The following is a 19,129-nucleotide window of genomic DNA, read 5'->3' on the forward strand; positions in this document are numbered from 1 at the left end:
AGAAAAAGCTGCTTTACACTCTAGATACCACATTCATGGCCATATCTTAATGAAACTTGGTCAGTATATTAATCCTGATGATCTTTAGGTTAAGTTCAAATCTGGGTCATGTGGGGTTAAAAACTAGGTCACCAGGTCAAATCAAATATAAAGCTTGTTAACACTCTATAGAGGCCACATTTATGACCATATCTTAATGAAACTTGGTCAGAATGTTAATCTTGATGATCTTTAGGTCAATAGGTCAGTTGAGCAATACAGGGCCTTCATGGCCCTCTTGTTTTTTACTTTCTGTTCAGTTCATTGATCCTGTATCTTGGTATTCCTGATATCCCTCAAACACATTCAGCACAAACATACATATCCCAGCACCCCACTCTCTGTCCCTGTAATGTTGAATTATTTTTTGCTGGTAAGTGTCTAGATATTTCGTAACATGCCTCAAGCACACCCTGCACCTGCTGCTCCCCCTCTCCTCCAATGTATTTTAGCTCGACTATTTGAAGAATAAGTAGAGCTGTCCTACTCACCACGGCGTCAGCGTCGGCGTCACACCTTGGTTAAGTTTTTCGTGCCAGTCCACATTTTGACAAAGTCTTTTGAGATAAAGCTTTGAAACTTTCAACACTTGTTTACCATCACCATGTCCAGTTATAGGCAAGAGCACATAACTCCATCAAGGATTTTGGCTGAATTATGGCCCCTTTTGACTTATAAATCTTGGTTAAGTTTTCCGTACCAGTTCATATATTTTGTAAAGTGTTTGACATATGGCTTTGAAACTTTTATCACTTGTTTAGTATAATAATCTCTATCTGTAGGAAAGAGTACATAACTCTGTCATCTATTTTGGCTGAATTATGGCCCTTTTTGGACTTTGAAATTGGTTCTGTTTTCATACAAGTCCACATTTTGTCAAAATTATTTTACATATGGCTTTTAAACTTTGAACACTTGTTTATCATTATGATTTCCATCTGGGCAAGAGTACATAACTATTTTGACTGAATTTTGGCCCTTTCTGGACTTTAAAATTGGTTCATACATTGCCATTTAGTGCTAGACTTATCGAAATCAAAGAAATACAGGAACATTGTTTGTCTAATCTATTTATTTCTTTTCTGAATATCTGTGGAAATATTTTGACCCCATTCTTCAATCAATTCTTCGAATAGTCGAGCGCGCTGTCATCAGACAGCTCTTGTTTCCCTACTTGGTCCTAGTCTGCCTGCAAAACAATCGAATTATGGGAGGCAGAGCTGTTTTTGCTGGAAACATTTGCACTAAGCTGAAGTTGTGCATTAGTTACCATGTAACAGTTTCCCTGAAATGTATTCGTTGGCCAATGAATTGTTTACTGGTATTTACATAAAACAATCTGCCAGCTTGTTTGCTAATGGTTTATTACATTAAAAGAAATAATTACCTTATCTCAGCCAATTATGTATTGTGAATTATTCATTTATCATTGACTGCAATCATTTTACTCATGTACAATCATAAACATTTTCATAGCAGGATGTCTGCTTCAGTGTCGCATATTAGGTAAAAATACTTACTTATACAGTTACTGTAAAATCATTCAATTTCGTGGGCATGAAATTTCAATGTTTTGGTCAAAATGGTAATTACGTGGGGAAATGAATTGTGGATTTCAACTGAATGGATATTTTATTTGTTTGTTGGGATTAAATTTATTGGATTGACTCAACCACGAAAGCCACGAAAATTAGTCCCCCACAAATATTAATGATTTCACAGTAACTAATTCCTAGATAAAGGTATCCAGATAAGAATACTGGTCTGATACCTATTGACATAATTGTTTTGGTTCTCCAACAATAGTTGAATATTCAGAATAAATAGATGAACACTAAAGAAACCAAAATCTGCCCAATTGCTATTCCTGGACTAAACTACATACGAAGAGATTGCAAGTTTATTCTGCTATTCTTCAATCTAAAATTATACTGTGTAGTGTTGAGACTCATTTGTATGCATAGTTGTTATAAAGAATTATCTAGGGAAACTTCTTCTATTGGAGAGTCTTATTTGTATTCTCTACCCCAAAATAGTCCTCCTGGTGAAACGCCTGTGTACGTGTAGGAAATCTTGATACTTATAAATTTAGAAACTGTTTAGAATTTACATCACCTGCTCACAGCCTGTTCGTATTGTACTGACAGTTTAGAAATCTAGGAAGTGGTAACTGAGAATATTATGTCCCCTGTAAAGAAAAAGGAGTATATTGTTTTGCCATTGTTGGCCTGTCAGTCTGTAGACCATTTGGTTCTGGAGCAATATCTAGAGAATGCTTTGTCTCACATTGGTCAGACTTCATCATGTTCATAGAATGTCTTTGCTCAGTAGATGACCTTTCTTGTTATGGGAATTAGTAGGTCAAAGCAAAGCTGAAAATGGTTTCTTCTCAACAACTTAGGAACACTTTGTTCTGCAGTCAGTAAACTTGTCAGGATGATTGCCTGTTGTCGGTAGATGACCTCTATTGTTTTTGAGGTCATTTTATCAGTAGTGAAGGTCACAGCCTACAAAGTCATACCGCTTGCCTCCAACAAGCTATCATGGGTGACAAACAACTCTCGTTTTGGTTTGGTTTGGATGCAGTTTTAGGTCTCGTGGCAACTTTCCAGCTTTTAAATGATGAAGGAAGTGCTCCTTCAGGCATTATGTCAGCTATTGATGTGCAATTGAACCACTGACATTCCATAAGCCCGCTTGAAAGCTTTCTTGCATGAAAGAAATCTACAGTTCTTGTGAATTTTGGAAAGGAATCATTAAGTACTAGTGATTTGAAGTCAGCAGTTTTAAGCTTTTGGCAAGTGAGGCCCTTTATAGTTAAGTAAATGATCAAAATTAATCTAGTACATTTATGCTACTGGTATACTAAGCTAATTATTTAATGAACTTTTTAGATATTATCATAAATTCAGTTAAAACTGATGTTTAGTGCTGTGGTTTTAACATTTTATTGTTACCAATCATGTATTTCAGATTTTTGTTTGATGAGGAAAGTTCCGAGTACAAGTATTTTATGTTCAAGATTGATGTTGCAAGAGGGGTAAAAACAGAGGGTGAGTACTGGTTGCAAGGGTATAAATCTTTAGTTTGAAGGCCAGTCTCAAAATGTTACATTCCCATTTGTCTATTTTAAAACTGCTGGGGAACGACCAATCAGATGTTCGAGATTTCAGACTGGTCTCAAAGCTCAGTTTTTAGCTCGACTATTCGAAGAATAGTCTAGCTATTCTACTCACCCTGGCGTCGGCGTCGGCGTCGGCGTCGGCGTCACACCTTGGTTAAGTTTTTGCATGCAAGTACATACAGCTATCATTTAAAGGCATATAGCTTTGAAACTTATTTATTCTTTTTCTAGGTCAATTACCAACCTCACTGGGTCAAGTTCCATAACTCTAACATGTATTTTGAGCAAATTATGCCCCCTTTTGGACTTAGAAAATTCTGGTTAAAGTTTTACATGCAAGTTACTATCTCCAAAACTAATGTAGATATTGAATTGAAACTTCACATGTGTCTTCGGGGTTATAAAACTAGTTGATAGCACCAAGTCCCATAACTCTGACCTTTATTTTGGCCAAATTATGCCCCTTTTGGACTTAGAAAATTCTGGTTAAAGTTTTGCGTGCAAGTACATACAGCTATTACTAAAAGGCATATAGATTTAAAACTTATTTTTTCTTTTTCTAAATCAATTACCTACCTCACTGGGTCAAGTCCCATAACTCTGACATGTATTTTGGCCAAATTATGCCCCCTTTTGGACTTAGAAAATTCTGGTTAAAGTTTTACATGCAAGTTACTATCTCCAAAACTAATGCAGATATTGAATTGAAACTTCACATGTGTCTTCGGGGTTATAAAACTAGTTGATAGCACCAAGTTCCATAACTCTGACCTTTATTTTGGGCAAATTATGCCCCTTTTTGACTTAGAAAATTCTGGTTAAAGTTTTGCGTGCAAGTACATACAGCTATTACTAAAAGGCATATAGATTTAAAACTTATTTTTTCTTTTTCTAGATCAATTACCTACCTCCCTGGGTCAAGTCCCATAACTCTGACATGTATTTTGGCCAAATTATGCCCCATTTGGACTTAGAAAATCCTGGTTAAAGTTTTACATGCAAGTAACTATCTCCAAAACTACTACAGATATTAAATTGAAACTTCACATGTGTCTTCGGGGTTATAAAACTAGTTGATAGCACCAAGTCCTATAACTCTGACGTGTATTTTGGGCAAATTATGCCCCTTTTTGGACTTAGAAAATCCTGGTTAAAGTTTTGCGTGCAAGTACATACAGCTATTACCAAAAGGCATATAGCTTTGAAACTTATTTATTCTTTTTCTAGGTCAATTACCAACCTCACTGGGTCAAGTTCCATAACTCTTAACATGTATTTTGAGCAAATTATGCCCCCTTTTGGACTTAGAAAATTCTGGTTAAAGTTTTACATGCAAGTTACTATCCCCAAAACTAATGCAGATATTGAATTGAAACTTAATATGTTTCTTCGGGGTTATAAAACTAGTTAATAGCACCAAGTCCCATAACTCTGATATGTATTTTGGTCAAATTATGTCCCCTTTCGAACTTAAAACTCTTTTGATATTTAACATTTTGGGTAATAATTTCCTGCTTCTGTGACAATATTTCGAATAGTCGAGCTTGGCTGTCTTACGGACAGCTCTTGTTTAACTCTGGAAACAGCAAGAGTAAAATGTATTCAAACCATACATAGGAGAGCCCACATGTCTTTATTAACAAGTTACAGTAAACTTCAAATGTTAAACTTATGTTAAACTTTGAAATGAAAGTACTTAAGAGGTCTGTAGAGCCATGTGGTATCTGTTCACAGGTGATGTGTAGCAAAAGGCAGGGCTCTGCTTTAACGACTAGTGATTTTACCTCATTTCCAACCTGTGCCACCTGTATCTTTTCCAACAAAGCTGAGAAGTCACCAGTTGACATTTAAAATGTTAAGACTTGAATTGAAGCCCAGCAAAGCAGATAATTGTAGTTATGTTTTATGATGAAAAGGCAAGTGGAATAAACTTATCGAAACAAATGAAGATATATGTAGTAAGGTTGCAATTTTGAAAGATTTTGAAATTTTTTTATTTTTTTTAAGTCTTTAAGTTTTAGATAGATGTGTTCTTTATAACTCAATATCAATGAAATGAGTTACCCGTATGTCTTTCAGATGTACCAAAAGGGCAGAAAAGGAAACGTAGAAGTCGCTGGGGACCAGAAGAAGAAAAAGGTATTATTTATTATTCTGTTAATTATTTGGCCTCACCAACTTAAAAAGATGTTCACTGGATATGAGGTTTGTTTTCTTCTAGAAATACAAAAGCAAAAAACAGAAAGGAAAATACTTTTGTTGGCTTGACTTAAACTACAGTCAAATCTCGATATCTCTACTTCATCGGGACCAAGGGAAAAAAGTCGAGATATCGAAAAATCGAGATAAACGAAGTAAGGTCAACTTAGGTCGGTAGGTGGGGTAATGAAGTTTTGTGTTGATAAATATACATTTTTTTTAGAAAAACTGTATATTGGCGCTGATGTTTTTTTTACCTTGCACTTGTTTTTAAGATACAGCCTTGAAATTTGGATGACAAATACAGTTTTGCACACTGATCTTAAAACTGACTTTCAGTGACCATGAATTTGACCTACTGACCTACTTTCTAATATTTTAGCATAAGTTTGCCATTTTAAATGTGTGGCTCATATTACTCAGGTGAGTGATTCAGGGTCATGATGACCCTCTTGTTCACAATTTCAAGTTAATTTTAATGCAATTTCACCCTATCTCTGTTATTACAGAAAAGATTTGATTCAAACTAACAGTAGTTGTATCATATGGACAAACATCTATTTTTCTCTCACTGTAGTGTGATTTTCTTGTAATCTCTGTCATGGTAAAAAAAAGTGTTGTACTTCCTGTTTTAAGTTTTTCTCTTTTTAAACGATACTGAAAAGAAAATTTATTAAAAATGCTATTTGCTGCCAACCCCAGTATTTTTGTTTTATAAATAGTAAGATAAATATCTTATAAACTGCACTATATTCTAGCTTGATATTTTTGTTACAGCTCAGCCAGTACATGTTCATACAGTAACCCTGCAAGAATTTTCTCGACGCATGGTTGGGTCAGACACAATGAATGCCGAACAGATTGAGCAAATTCGAGAGCAACGTGAGGTCAGTGTTTTATCAAAATGTACAAAGAACTGCAGTATGCATGGCTAAATAAGATTAGTAAAGTTCATGTATCCCATAGCTGATGGGAATGATTGGTGTTAATGGGGACCAGTTTATATTTGGTTTACCTATTTGAATGGCAAATGACAGATATCAAATCTCTGTGAAAAGTATTTTCCGAGATTTCAAAAGACAAAGCCTGAATTTTAATTGTTGAAATATTTTGTATAGCAAAAAGTCAGGCAGTATTTCTTTTGAGCAAAAGATAAAATAGTTGTTACTGAATTGTAGATAAACATGATGTACGAGCTGATACTTGCACAGAAGAAAGCCCAGGAAGCTGCACTCATGGCAGAACTACCAGGGGTCAAGGTCAAGCCAAAATATGAATATGATTCTGATGAAGAAACGGACGAAATTGGAACCTGGGAACATAAAAACAGAACTGCAGAAATGGATGCTACTAAAGGTTAATTGACATTTGTATTCATAACGTAAATGACAAGCAGCAAAATAAAGGAATCAGACATAAACTTACAAAGTAAATGTAATAGTGACCTCTGATTTGATTTAGGCAGCTTTTTATTAGCTCACCTGTCACAAAGTGACAAGGTGAGCTTTTGTGATCACGCAGCGTCCGTCCGTCAGTCCGTGCGTGCGTGCGTAAACTTTTGCTTGTGACCACTCTAGAGGTCACATGTTTAGCTCACCTGTCACAAAGTGACAAGGTGAGCTTTTGTGATCGCGCGGTGTCCGTCGTCCGTCTGTGCGTCCGTAAACTTTTGCTTGTGACCACTCTAGAGGTCACATTTTTCATGGGATCTTTATGAAAGTTGGTCAGAATGTTCATCTTGATGATATCTAGGTCAAGTTCGAAACTGGGTCACGTGCCATCAAAAACTAAGTCAGTAGGTCTAAAAATAGAAAAACCTTGTGACCTCTCTAGAGGCCATATATTTCATAAGATCTTCATGAAAATTGGTCAGAATGTTCACCTTGATGATATCTAGGTCAAGTTCGAAACTGGGTCACGTGGGTTCAAAAACTAGGTCAGTAGGTCTAAAAAAACAAAAACCTTGTGACTTCTCTAGAGGCCATATTTTTCATGAGATCTTCATGAATATTGGTCAGAATGTTAACCTTGATGATATCTAGGTCAAGTTCGAAACTGGGTCACGTGGGGTCAAAAACTAGGTCATTAGGTCTAAAAATAGAAAAACCTTGTGACCTCTCTAGAGGCCATATTTCTCAATGGATCTTCATGAAAGTTGGTCAGAATGTTCACCTTGATGATATCTAGGTCAAGTTCGAAACTGGGTCACGTGGGGTTAAAAACTAGTCAGTAGATCTAAAAATAGAAAAACCTTGTGACCTCTCTAGAGGCCATATTTTTCATGAGATCTTCATGAATATTGGTCAGAATGTTCACCTTGATGATATCTAGGTCAAGTTCGAAACTGGGTCATGTGGGGTCAAAAACTAGGTCATTAGATCTAAAAATAGAAAAACCTTGTGACCTCTCTAGAGGCCATATTTCTCAATGGATCTTCATGAAAATTGGTCAGAATGTTCACCTTGATGATATCTAGGTCAAGTTCGAAACTGGGTCACGTGCGGTCAAAAACTAGGTCAGTAGGTCTAAAAATAGGAAAACCTTGTGACCTCTCTAGAGGCGATATTTTTCAATGGATCTTCATGAAAATTGGTCAGAGTGTTTACCTTGAAGATATCTAGGTCAAGTTCGAAACTGGGTCACGTGGGGTTAAAAACTAGGTCAGTAGATCTAAAAATAGAAAAACCTTGTGACCTCTCTAGAGTCCATATTTTTCATGAGATCTTCATGAAAATTGGTCAGAATGTTCACCTTGATGATATCTAGGTCAAGTTCGAAACTGGGTCACGTGGGTTCAAAAACTAGGTCAGTAGGTCTAAAAAAAGAAAAACCTTGTGACCTCTCTAGAGGCCATATTTTTCATGAGATCTTCATGAATATTGGTCAGAATGTTAACCTTGATGATATCTAGGTCAAGTTCGAAACTGGGTCACGTGGGGTCAAAAACTAGGTCATTAGGTCTAAAAATAGAAAAACCTTGTGACCTCTCTAGAGGCCATATTTCTCAATGGATCTTCATGAAAGTTGGTCAGAATGTTCACCTTGATGATATCTAGGTCAAGTTCGAAACTGGGTCACGTGGGGTTAAAAACTAGGTCAGTAGATCTAAAAATAGAAAAACCTTGTGACCTCTCTAGAGGCCATATTTTTCATGAGATCTTCATGAATATTGGTCAGAATGTTCACCTTGATGATATCTAGGTCAGGTTCGAAACTGGGTCATGTGGGGTCAAAAACTAGGTCATTAGATCTAAAAATAGAAAAACCTTGTGACCTCTCTAGAGGCCATATTTCTCAATGGATCTTCATGAAAATTGGTCAGAATGTTCACCTTGATGATATCTAGGTCAAGTTCGAAACTGGGTCACGTGCCTTCAAAAACTAGATCAGTAGGTCTAAAAATAGGAAAACCTTGTGACCTCTCTAGAGGCGATATTTTTCAATGGATCTTCATGAAAATTGGTCAGAGTGTTTACCTTGAAGATATCTAGGTCAAGTTCGAAACTGGGTCACGTGGGGTTAAAAACTAGGTCAGTAGATCTAAAAATACAAAAACCTTGTGACCTGTCTAGAGGCCATATTTTTCATGAGATCTTCATGAAAATTGGTCAGAATGTTCACCTTGATGATATCTAGGTCAAGTTCGAAACTGGGTCACGTGGGGTTAAAAACTAGGTCAGTAGGTCTAAAAATAGAAAAAACCTTGTGACCTCTCTAGAGGCTATATTTCTCAACGGATCTTCATGAAAATTGGTGAGAATGTTCAGCTTGATGATATCTAGGTCAGGTTTGTAACTGGGTCATGTGCGATCAAAAGCTAGGTCAGTAGGTCGAAAAATAGAAAAACCTTGTGACCTCTCTAGAGGCCATATTTTTCACGAGATCTTCATGAAAATTGGTGAGAATGTTTACCTTGATGATATCTAGGTCAAGTTTAAAAGTGGGTCACATGCCTTCAAAAACTAGGCCAATAGGTCAAGTAATAGAAAAACCTTGTGACCTCTCTAGAGGCCATATTTTTCAATGGATCTTCATGAAAATTGGTCAGAATTTTTTATCTTGATGATATCTAGGTCACATGTGCTCAAAAACTAGGTAACTATGTCAAATAATAGAAATAATGACGTCATACTTAGTTCAACACTGGGTCATGTGGGGATAGGTGAGCGATTAAGGACCATCATGGTCCTCTTGTTTATGGGATCTTTATGAATATTGGTCAGAATGTTCATCTTGATGATATCTAGGTCAAGTTCGAAACTGGGTTATGTGCAGTCCAAAACTAGGTCAGTAGGTTTAAAAATAGAAAATCCTTGTGACCTCCCTAGAAGCCATATTTTTTAATGGATCTTTATAAAAATTGGTCAGAATGTTCATCTTGATGATATCTAGGTCAAGTTCGAAACTGGGTTACGTACCGTCAAAAACTAGGTCAGTAGGTCAAATAATAGAAAATCCTTGTGACCTCTCTGGTGGTTATATTTTTCATGGGATCTGCATGAAAATTGGTCAGAAAGTTCATCTTGATGATATCTAGGTCAAGTTCGAGACTGGGTCATGTCCGGTCCAAAACTAGGTCAGTTGGTCAAATAATAGAAAAACCTTGTGACCTCTCTAGAGGCTGTATTTTTCATTGGATCTGCATGAAAATTGATCAGAATGTTCATCTTTATGATATGTAGGTCAAGTTTGAAACTGGGTCACGTGCAGTCAAAAACTAGGTCAGTAAGTCAAATAATAGAAAAACCCTGTGACCTCTGTAGAGGCCATATTTTTCATGGGATCTGCATCTTGATGATATCTAGGTCAGGTTTGAAACTGGGTCACATGCGGACAAAAATTAGGTCAGTAGGTCCAGTAATAGAAAAAACCTTGTGACCACTCTAGAGGTCATAGTTTTCATGGGATCTGTATGAAAGTTGGTCTGAATGTTCATCTTGATGATGTCTAGGTCAAGTTTGAAACTGGGTTACATGCGGTCAAAACTAGGTCAGTACGTCTAAAAATAGAAAAACCTTGTGACCTCTCTGGAGGCCATATTTTTCATGAGGTCTATATGAAAATTGATGAGAATGTTCACCTTGATGATATCTAGGTCAAGTACAAAACTGGGTCACATGCCTTCAAAAACTAGGTTATTATGTCAAATAATAAAAAAACCTTGTGACCTCTCTAGAGGCCATATTTTTCAATGGATCTTCATGAAAATTGGTTAGAATTTTTATCTTGATGATATCTAGGTCAGGTTCAGAAGTAGGTCACATGAGCTCAAGAACTAGGTCACTGTGTCAAATAATAGAAAAAACGAGGTCATACTCAGTTCATGTGGGGGCAGGTGAGCGATTCAGGACCATCATGGTCCTCTTGTTTTTTCTCTGACTTGTTGATTTCTAGAGATACATACAGTTCTTTCTTCCTTTGTGTAACCTGTTAAGAGATGTCTGCAATCTGTATTAAGCTTGGATATGGTCCGTTTACATAAAATGATAACCATTCCTGGCTTTTGTGAATGTTTTTGAAATAGTAAAGGCTTGTTCAAATAGGAATCTTGATTTGGAAGTTAGATATCTGATATATATTCTGTTTCTTGAAATAATGAGTTTTATAACAGGTGTTGTCTCTGTATGTTGTAGAATGGGCCGAGGCTCTGACGGAGGCAGGTAAAGGAAAGCATCATATTGGAGATTTTCTTCCTCCTGATGAGCTGGAGCGGTTTATGGAAACATTTAAGGTATGAACATCTACACTTATATTCAGTCATCTGGTTCATTAGCTAACTATTTAACTGCCAGGTCATGTTTCAGGTTTCTTGTTGACATTCAGTCAGTACTAGTAAGATGTCTAGGAAAACATGTTCACTTTTCAAAAACAGTCAAACTGTTGGTAAAGACACAAGGAAATTATAAAAAAAAGAGTTTTTGTAGTTATAGGTGGTCTCTCCACACATAAATTTACACTCTGGAAACACATGAAGAGAAAATGGTAGCCTTTATAAGCAGGTTTTATATTAGTTGCTGTTGGCCTCATCACAAATTTGACAACAAATAGCAGGGATTAAGACATATTTTCAGATGTGGTATTACATTGGGAAAGCATAAGCTTTACAAAAACATTGTTTTATGTAGTCTGAAGAACTGTGTTCAGAGCTGTCTGATTTTAACAAAGTTTTTATCCCATTTCAGGCATTAAAAGAAGGCCGGACACCAGACTTTAGTGATTATAAAGATTTTAAAATAACCTGTGAGAATATCGGGTACCAGATGTTGCAGAAACTTGGTTGGCAGGAAGGTGAAGGTCTTGGTCCGGAAAGTCAAGGAATTTTAAACCCGGTCAATAAGTAGGTTCATTTATCATGTTTTTCACTCACCTGAACCACATGTTCTACATAAATGTCACTTTTGTTGCTTACCTGAGACAAATGAAGGCTAAGAGAGCCAATGTGTTTTGTCACCATCCATTGCTCCATTTAATAACCCTGTTTAATGGAAGAGCTTATGGTCATATAATGTTTTATAACCCTGTTTAATGGAAGAGCTTATGGTCATATAAACCAGTCTGTCTGTCCTTCCATCAGAAAAACATATTTTATTTAATTGACTACAGTATCCTCTAATAATAAATTCCTAGAAAGTAATGGTTGGGCTTTGGTGTGTAGAGATGACTACTATTGTTGTTCTAAGAAACTTACGGGAAATTGATCATTAAAAACATACCTGTCATGAGTAAGTTTTCCCTGTTTATATGATCAATACTGTATCAAGAGTACTAACTGCAAAACTATCAGGGGTGTGATATAGTGTCTTGGGCTTTCTGAAATTCCATGTCCGGAGCTCAAGGTCTACCTGAAAATTCTGTCGGTGTACTAATTTTTTCAAAGAGGGCCCACTGGACTACTTTGAAACTCTATGGCTGGTAGTCTGGCAGTTTAGTGCTCACATCGATTTTATTCTTTGAAATTTAAATGACTCGCACAAAGGTTGACAGTTATTTAGCAAAAATCGACAAGTTCATACAGTATTTGGTATAGAAGTCGAACAGATTAGAGCAAGTTTGGTAGCAATATTGTGTATGAGAGTTTTTCAGGGGTCATGTTCTTTCATATAAGGTTTTTGCACAGGACTGATCAAGGTTTTGCTGTAACTCTGTGATTCCAGCAGGTATGCAAATTTGGATTCCATACCTCATGTTTTTATTTCGATATAAATGAGATGTGAAACCAAAATTTGTAGTCCTGTTTGGCGCCATATAACCTAAACTGTGTTTGTGCGCCGTAAACCCAAATAAATAAATAAATAACTGATCAAGTTCTATGGTCCTACCATGAAAACACAAGAAAGGATAATTTATGAAAGCATGAGTATGTCAATTTATAGATATATTGTAAAATCATTAATATTCATAGGGGTTTAATTTTCATGGATTTCTTTGACAAGTAAATCCACCAAATTTAATTCCAATGAACAAGTAAAATTCCAATGAACAAGTAAAAATCTAACTTATTTTACGTTTAAAATATGAAGTCTACGAATACAAGTTGCCATGAAATAACAGTTTACTGTGTTTTGTCCAAAAATAACAATTTTTTTGGCCCAAGAAATTAAGTAATTTCACAATATATGTTATTTTCAGGGGCAATGTGTCAGTAGATGGTAGAGGTATTGGTATTGAGAGACCAGATGGCCTTTCAAAGGAAGATGATGAATTTGATGCTTATAGAAAGCGGATGATGTTGGCCTACAGATTTAGACCAAACCCCTTGGTAAGTATCTTAAAGTTTTGTTCTTCTTCTTGAAGGAAATCATAAGGCATGGAGGGAACTTTCCAGAGTTACCACACTTTTCTGCTTAACCTTAATATATAGTTTTTTTCTCTTTGTAATCTGTGAAAGGCACAACTTATTTGTTCATTGTGCAGTTTCTAGGAAAGAGAAACTAGGATAAGTTTAAAAAAAATATATATTGTTAATGTTAGCACTGAAGAAAATGTAAAATTACTTGTGATATATGTCCCATTCTTCATTGTAATCAGTGGTACTAATTAGATTTATGAAAACATTTTCTATTGCTTGGTTATTTATTAATTATATGATGGTTTTATTTTCAGAATAATCCAAGAAGACCTTACTACTAGTGTTTTCCAGTGATGTACTAGTTTTTTTTATTTATTCATAATTTTAAATCTGGTAGACATTGTACAAGACATGATTGACCTCTTCCCATAACAGCAAAAATTTTGTAACAATTGTTATCGTTAGGCTTATTGAGAACTTTCTGTTCTCAACATAAATTTGTACATGATTTCAAGATTTAACATTGTTCTAATAAATGATTCACATATAAGACTTGTTGTTCATATGAGTTGTGTGAAAGTCTGTGGGTTTGTAGGTAGATTCAAACTTAAAATAAATGTTCCACCTTATCACCCACATCATATGACACAAGGTGCATAACTCTGACACCAATTTTTCATGAGTTATGCCCCCTTTTACTTAGAATTTAAGGTTAATTGTGATGCTATTTCACTATATCTCGGTTATTACTAAATGGATTTGATTCAAACTTCAAATACATGTTCCACCTTATCACCCGCATCATGTGACACAAGGTGTGTAACTCTGACACCAATTTTTCATGAATTATGTCCCCTTTTACATAGAATTTAAGGTTAATTTCGATGCATTTTCACAATATCTCAGTTATTAGGAAATGCATTTGTTTCAAACTTGAAGTAGTTGTTCCACATCATCACCCACATCATATGACACAAGATGCATAATTCTTACACCAATATTTCCTGAATTATGCCCCCTTTTTGCTTAGAATTATACTTGTATAGTGTTTTGATACACTTTATCTGTACCTCTCTTATTATTTGAAACTTCTTAACACAGACTCAAGCTGTTGTGCAATATTCATCCACCATTGGAGTCATTAAACACTCCAGTGACAGTTCTTGACAGATTTAAATGTTTTTGTTACACAGGTGTGACATCATAAAATACAGGTAAAGTTTGACTTTGTCTACAAACCACCAATTTTATATGTAGTTATGGTCCGTTTCCAACTTAAAATTTGTCAAACTCATGGTTGCCGGACAATAACTCACGAAAGGCTTGACAGATTTAGATAAATTTTGGTACACAGGTGTAAAATCATAAAATATGGGTCAAGTTCCATTTAAATTGCACCTTTTTGTGGTCATGTCTTTCTTATGGTTGCCATTCTTCTGACAAGACCTTATTGTGGGGGTATTCGTCACTCCTGTGACGGTTCTAGTTAGTTTTGTTGGCATTGGCATTATTCAGAATTAAACTAGTTTAGCTTTGTATGTTGAGAATGCTAACATTTTGTGATTATTCAAATTTGTGGTTGCAAGGGTACTGGGCAGAAGATGCCCATTTTTAGCTCACCTGTCACATAGTGACAAGGTGAGGTTTTGTGATCACCCTTCGTCTGTCATCAGTGTGTCCGTGATGCATGCGTCAACAATTTCTTGTCTGCACCATAGTGGTTTCATTTGTGATTTTATTTTAACCAAACTTGCACACAACTTGTATCACCATAAGATCTCGGTTCCTTTCTTGAACCGGCCAGATCCCATTATGGGTTCCAGAGTTATGGCCCCTGAAAGGGCCAAAATTAGCTATTTTGACCTTGTCTGCACAATAGCAGCTTTATTTATGATTTGATTTTTACCAAACTTGCACACAACTTGTATCACCATAAGATCCTGGTTCCTTTCTTGAACCGGTCAGATTCCATCATGGGTTCCAGAGTTATGGCCCCTGAAAGGGCCAGAATTAGCTATTTTGACCTTGTCTGCACAATAGCAGCTTCATTTATGATTTTATTTTAACCAAAATTGCACACAACTTGTATAACCATAAGATCTCGCTTCCTTTCTTGAACTGGCCAGATTCCTTTATGGGTTCCAGAGTGATGGCCCCTGAAAAGGCCAAAATTAGCTATTTTGACCTTGTCTGCACAATAGCAGCTTCATGTATGATTTGATTTTCACCAAACTTGCACACAACTTGTATCACCACAAGATATTGGTTCCTTTCTTGAACAGGCCAAACTCCCATCATGGGTTCTGTAGTTATGGCCCCTGATAGGGGGGTGGGGCTTCTTTTCCCTATATGGCTATATAGAAAACTTTGAAAATCTTCTTCTCAAAAGCTACTGATCTGTTTTCAAAATAATTTTACACAAATGTGCCTTGGATGACCTTCTACCAAATTCCTTGAGATAATTTTGATTCTTCGAAAAACATGGCGTCCTGCAGGAGACACTCATTATCCCTATATGGCCATATAGTAAACTTTAAAATTAAATCTTCTTGTATGAAACTTCTGGCCTGATTTGAGAATAATTTATTTAAAGTTACTTTAAGAAAATTTCAACTATATTTTCTCATAATTCTTTTGATTGATCTTCATTATGATATTTTGACCTTGAAGACTAATGTCCTTAAGTGCAGTGATAACAGGTGAGCGATATAGGGCCATCATGGCCCTCTTGTTCATTTTGGGATTAATTTAGACTGGGGGCAACATTTCAGTAAATTAATTTGTACTAAGAAATCGTTTTAGAATGAAGTTTAAGTAATGGTAATCTTTCCCTTCTATTTCGTGGTTTAGTATTGGATCTATTTCAGCATCAAGTGGTTCACAGATTAAAATGTTTTAGTAACTGGATCAATCTGTAACATAATTCAAATGAAAGCCACTTTGTATCAAGATGTGAAGCATTTACCTCATAATGATTTGTAGTTAGTTTATACTTATTTAAGCTCAATTGTGACGAAAGCTTCAAACTTATTTAAACCAGTACTGGTGTCCTATGAGAAGGCGTGGACGTGACACAGTGGGGATCGAACCCACGACCCCTGCGATGAGCGGGCGACACGTTAACCACTAGACCTCCACTTTAATTTTAATATGTAGTTGCGGACATGGCCAGCTGGACTTTTCCAATCTCGTGTAACATCAGACAGTTGCTTCTTTTTAAGCACGGGACCATCGTACACAGTCGTTCGCCACTTTCATCATTCATGAATGATGAAAGGTCCTACACACATCGTAAAAGAATGGTAGTTCAAGTATCTAATCGTCAAACAATTATTTGTATTTTTTTTTGCATACTGCAGAGTAACACCACATTTTTAACTTACAAAACAGCAAAGTACCCCACCACATGTAAACTGAACAGAACAGTAATGTATATAGCAACATATCAAATGACGTAATTATTTACAACATGCAGGCAGTCTGAATATTTTTTTTAAAAAATGGCATCGATCAACTTAGGAAAAAGCAGCTTAATGAGATAGTTGCCAGGGGCTTTATGCGAAGTGATCGCTGAAAAATACTGTTTTGGTGAGCAGAATTATTACTTCTTTTACAAATGTTCAGTGGAAGTTTAAATTTTAGGATCTTTTATGTCTCCTGTCACAGCGACATACAGTATATAAATCAGTTGAAATCGACGGATGAAAATGAAGCAACTTCTTGGTTCAGGATTTCAATCTGTAAAGGGCACCTCGTATCGCAATTTACGATGCTCAGTACCTCGAAGCGTAGGCACCGGAGCCTCGCACCTAAAAAATAAGTGAAATCTCAAAAACATACATTGTAAGAAAATATTTGCAGTTGTTTTACAAATGCTTGGGATTGTTGCTTCAGGTAACTTGCTACATGTTTCTTATGAATACATGTCCTAAAAGAAAATTTTAACCAGTAGATTGTATAAAATAATGAAAACAATTGACATGTGTTAGCTGATATGGCCGTACACATATTTTTCCGCATTCTTTTTTCCTCATTTTGTTTTCATTAAGGACATTTGTGCCAACACCGTCTTCCTAGCATATATAACTTCGATTACATATGACATGTGAGTCATTTGAACAGCTACAGCAAGATGTAATTTGAATTTTAATGAATTTGCAAATCGGAACCCTTTAAAACTACTGACCGGAGTCCTGTAAGTGCACTCCTGATACTACATGTACTTTCAAGTTTTTTTTTTACTTAGCTTGCATACATACAACACTAAGGTTGCACTCTTTCGGCGATATATGACCATTTTGGGTCGATTCGCCGTAAAAACCCAACTCACTAAGGTTGCACTCCTGCTGTGAGCTGCCTATTTTCCGTTTTACTTTCCTTTGGTGTATGCAGCCATAGGTGAAAACTGTTACTAACGCAGAGATTTTTTGAGTTAGAAAATGGTAAGACATATTTCTCTGTATATAGAACGCATTTAAAGTATGTCCAATTGATTCATGACAACGGCGCGGCTCAGAAAAGTGCCATCGTTCAAAAAGTTTCTGAGAGATGAAAAAGAGGCTTTTTTACTAGACCTTAGTCTTTGAAAGATGCTGGCTGGGCGCAAATATTTGTCGAATGAAGCACTTGGGTGTGGTACTTTTCAGTGTGATCGTACCAAGGGGAGACTTCTCTGCAGCATTCACCTATTGGATTTCTGCATGAATACTGTACACAGACTGTGTACCATATTCATTTATTTACAGAGTGGCCCTCGTACTAGCCATTTCTATCAAAATCAGAAACGCGCATGTAACCATTCGGATAATACTTGTATAATACATTTTAGGCACCCTCCCTGCATTAATGTGCTTTCACAGTTTAGTTAACCTATTTTCAATATAGTTTAACTACCCAACTATAAATTTAATAAATTTAAATGGAGCATAGGGAATTCAACATTTTTGTAACTTGTCAAAATCTAAATATTTCACGCTTATGTACCAATTACAAATTAGCTCAGAGGTAAAGCATACTGTTTATGTTCATCAGATCTTTTGCCACATGGGTTCAAAACTCAGTTACGGCAGTTAATTTTCATTTTATTTTGTATAATTTTTTTTTTCCATTTTATCTATGACACAACACAGAGAAATATCTGCAGCCGACATGGCAGATCAGGAAAGTTTAATGTCATATCAAATATGATATTAGTTGAATTCTTGTACTAAACATATAAATAGTGAATAATGAACATAAGCTTTATGAAAACAAACGCAAATACAAACACTTAGAAGAAAAAAAACTAACAAAACGGGAACGAAATTGAAAACGGATAGGAATCACGTTATCATTGGGGATTAGTATATTCATTCAATGGAATATTCATTCAATGGAATATTTAGACATTAAGGTTTCGATGGAGGCCTTGAGAAACAAAAATCAAACAACACCAAATCATAGAAAGAAAGAGTTGTTTGACAGGAAAATTGAACAGCATGTAAAACATGTATATTACTTTACGAAACAAGTGTCAGTATACTGATATAAACATTGAATTCCGGAAAAGGGCTGCCTAAAGGGGCTCCACTTCCGGACAGTTAAACGCCTTTAAAAACTCACCATTTTCAAAGAACAGTTACACATGTTCGTTTTGATGCATTTGCAATAGCGTGCGAGTGGTGAAATTTCGCATAACAAGGTGGAACACAGTTTTCAGCAATTGTTTATCTTTATTTCTTTACAAATGGCATTCATTTTCAAAGGGAGACAACTGTTCCCGATTATTTTAAGTACAAATGGCATTCATTTTCAAAGGGAAACAACTTTTTCCGATTATTTTAAGTAATCTTTGAGAAAAAGTTGTCTCCCTTTGAAAATTAATGCCATTTGTAAAGAAAAAAAGATAAACAATTGCTGAAAACCACAGGCACTTGGTTGCACTGATAGTATTTTTCTTATATTGGCCTGTACCTACTGTTTGTTGGTTTTAATACGTG

The 19,129-nt window shown here is 35.8% G+C and overlaps 1 protein-coding gene across 1 annotated transcript in view; it reads left to right on the forward strand.

Annotated features, from left to right (window-relative positions):
* The window catches only part of LOC123566123 (SR-related and CTD-associated factor 8-like), a 30,636-nt gene extending 16,935 nt beyond the window's left edge, over window positions 1-13,701 (forward strand). Inside the window, exons 11-18 of the mRNA XM_045359997.2 lie at window positions 3,013-3,092; window positions 5,243-5,302; window positions 6,140-6,249; window positions 6,541-6,718; window positions 10,996-11,093; window positions 11,545-11,699; window positions 12,992-13,121; window positions 13,466-13,701. Coding sequence (XP_045215932.2) covers window positions 3,013-3,092; window positions 5,243-5,302; window positions 6,140-6,249; window positions 6,541-6,718; window positions 10,996-11,093; window positions 11,545-11,699; window positions 12,992-13,121; window positions 13,466-13,492 — 838 coding nt within the window. The 3' untranslated portion in view covers window positions 13,493-13,701. The remainder of the gene's footprint in view (window positions 1-3,012; window positions 3,093-5,242; window positions 5,303-6,139; window positions 6,250-6,540; window positions 6,719-10,995; window positions 11,094-11,544; window positions 11,700-12,991; window positions 13,122-13,465) is intronic.
* Window positions 13,702-19,129: the final 5,428 nt, after the last annotated feature.

The sequence above is a fragment of the Mercenaria mercenaria genome, chromosome 8 (assembly GCF_021730395.1).
Source record: "Mercenaria mercenaria strain notata chromosome 8, MADL_Memer_1, whole genome shotgun sequence".
Taxonomy (NCBI): domain Eukaryota; kingdom Metazoa; phylum Mollusca; class Bivalvia; order Venerida; family Veneridae; genus Mercenaria; species Mercenaria mercenaria.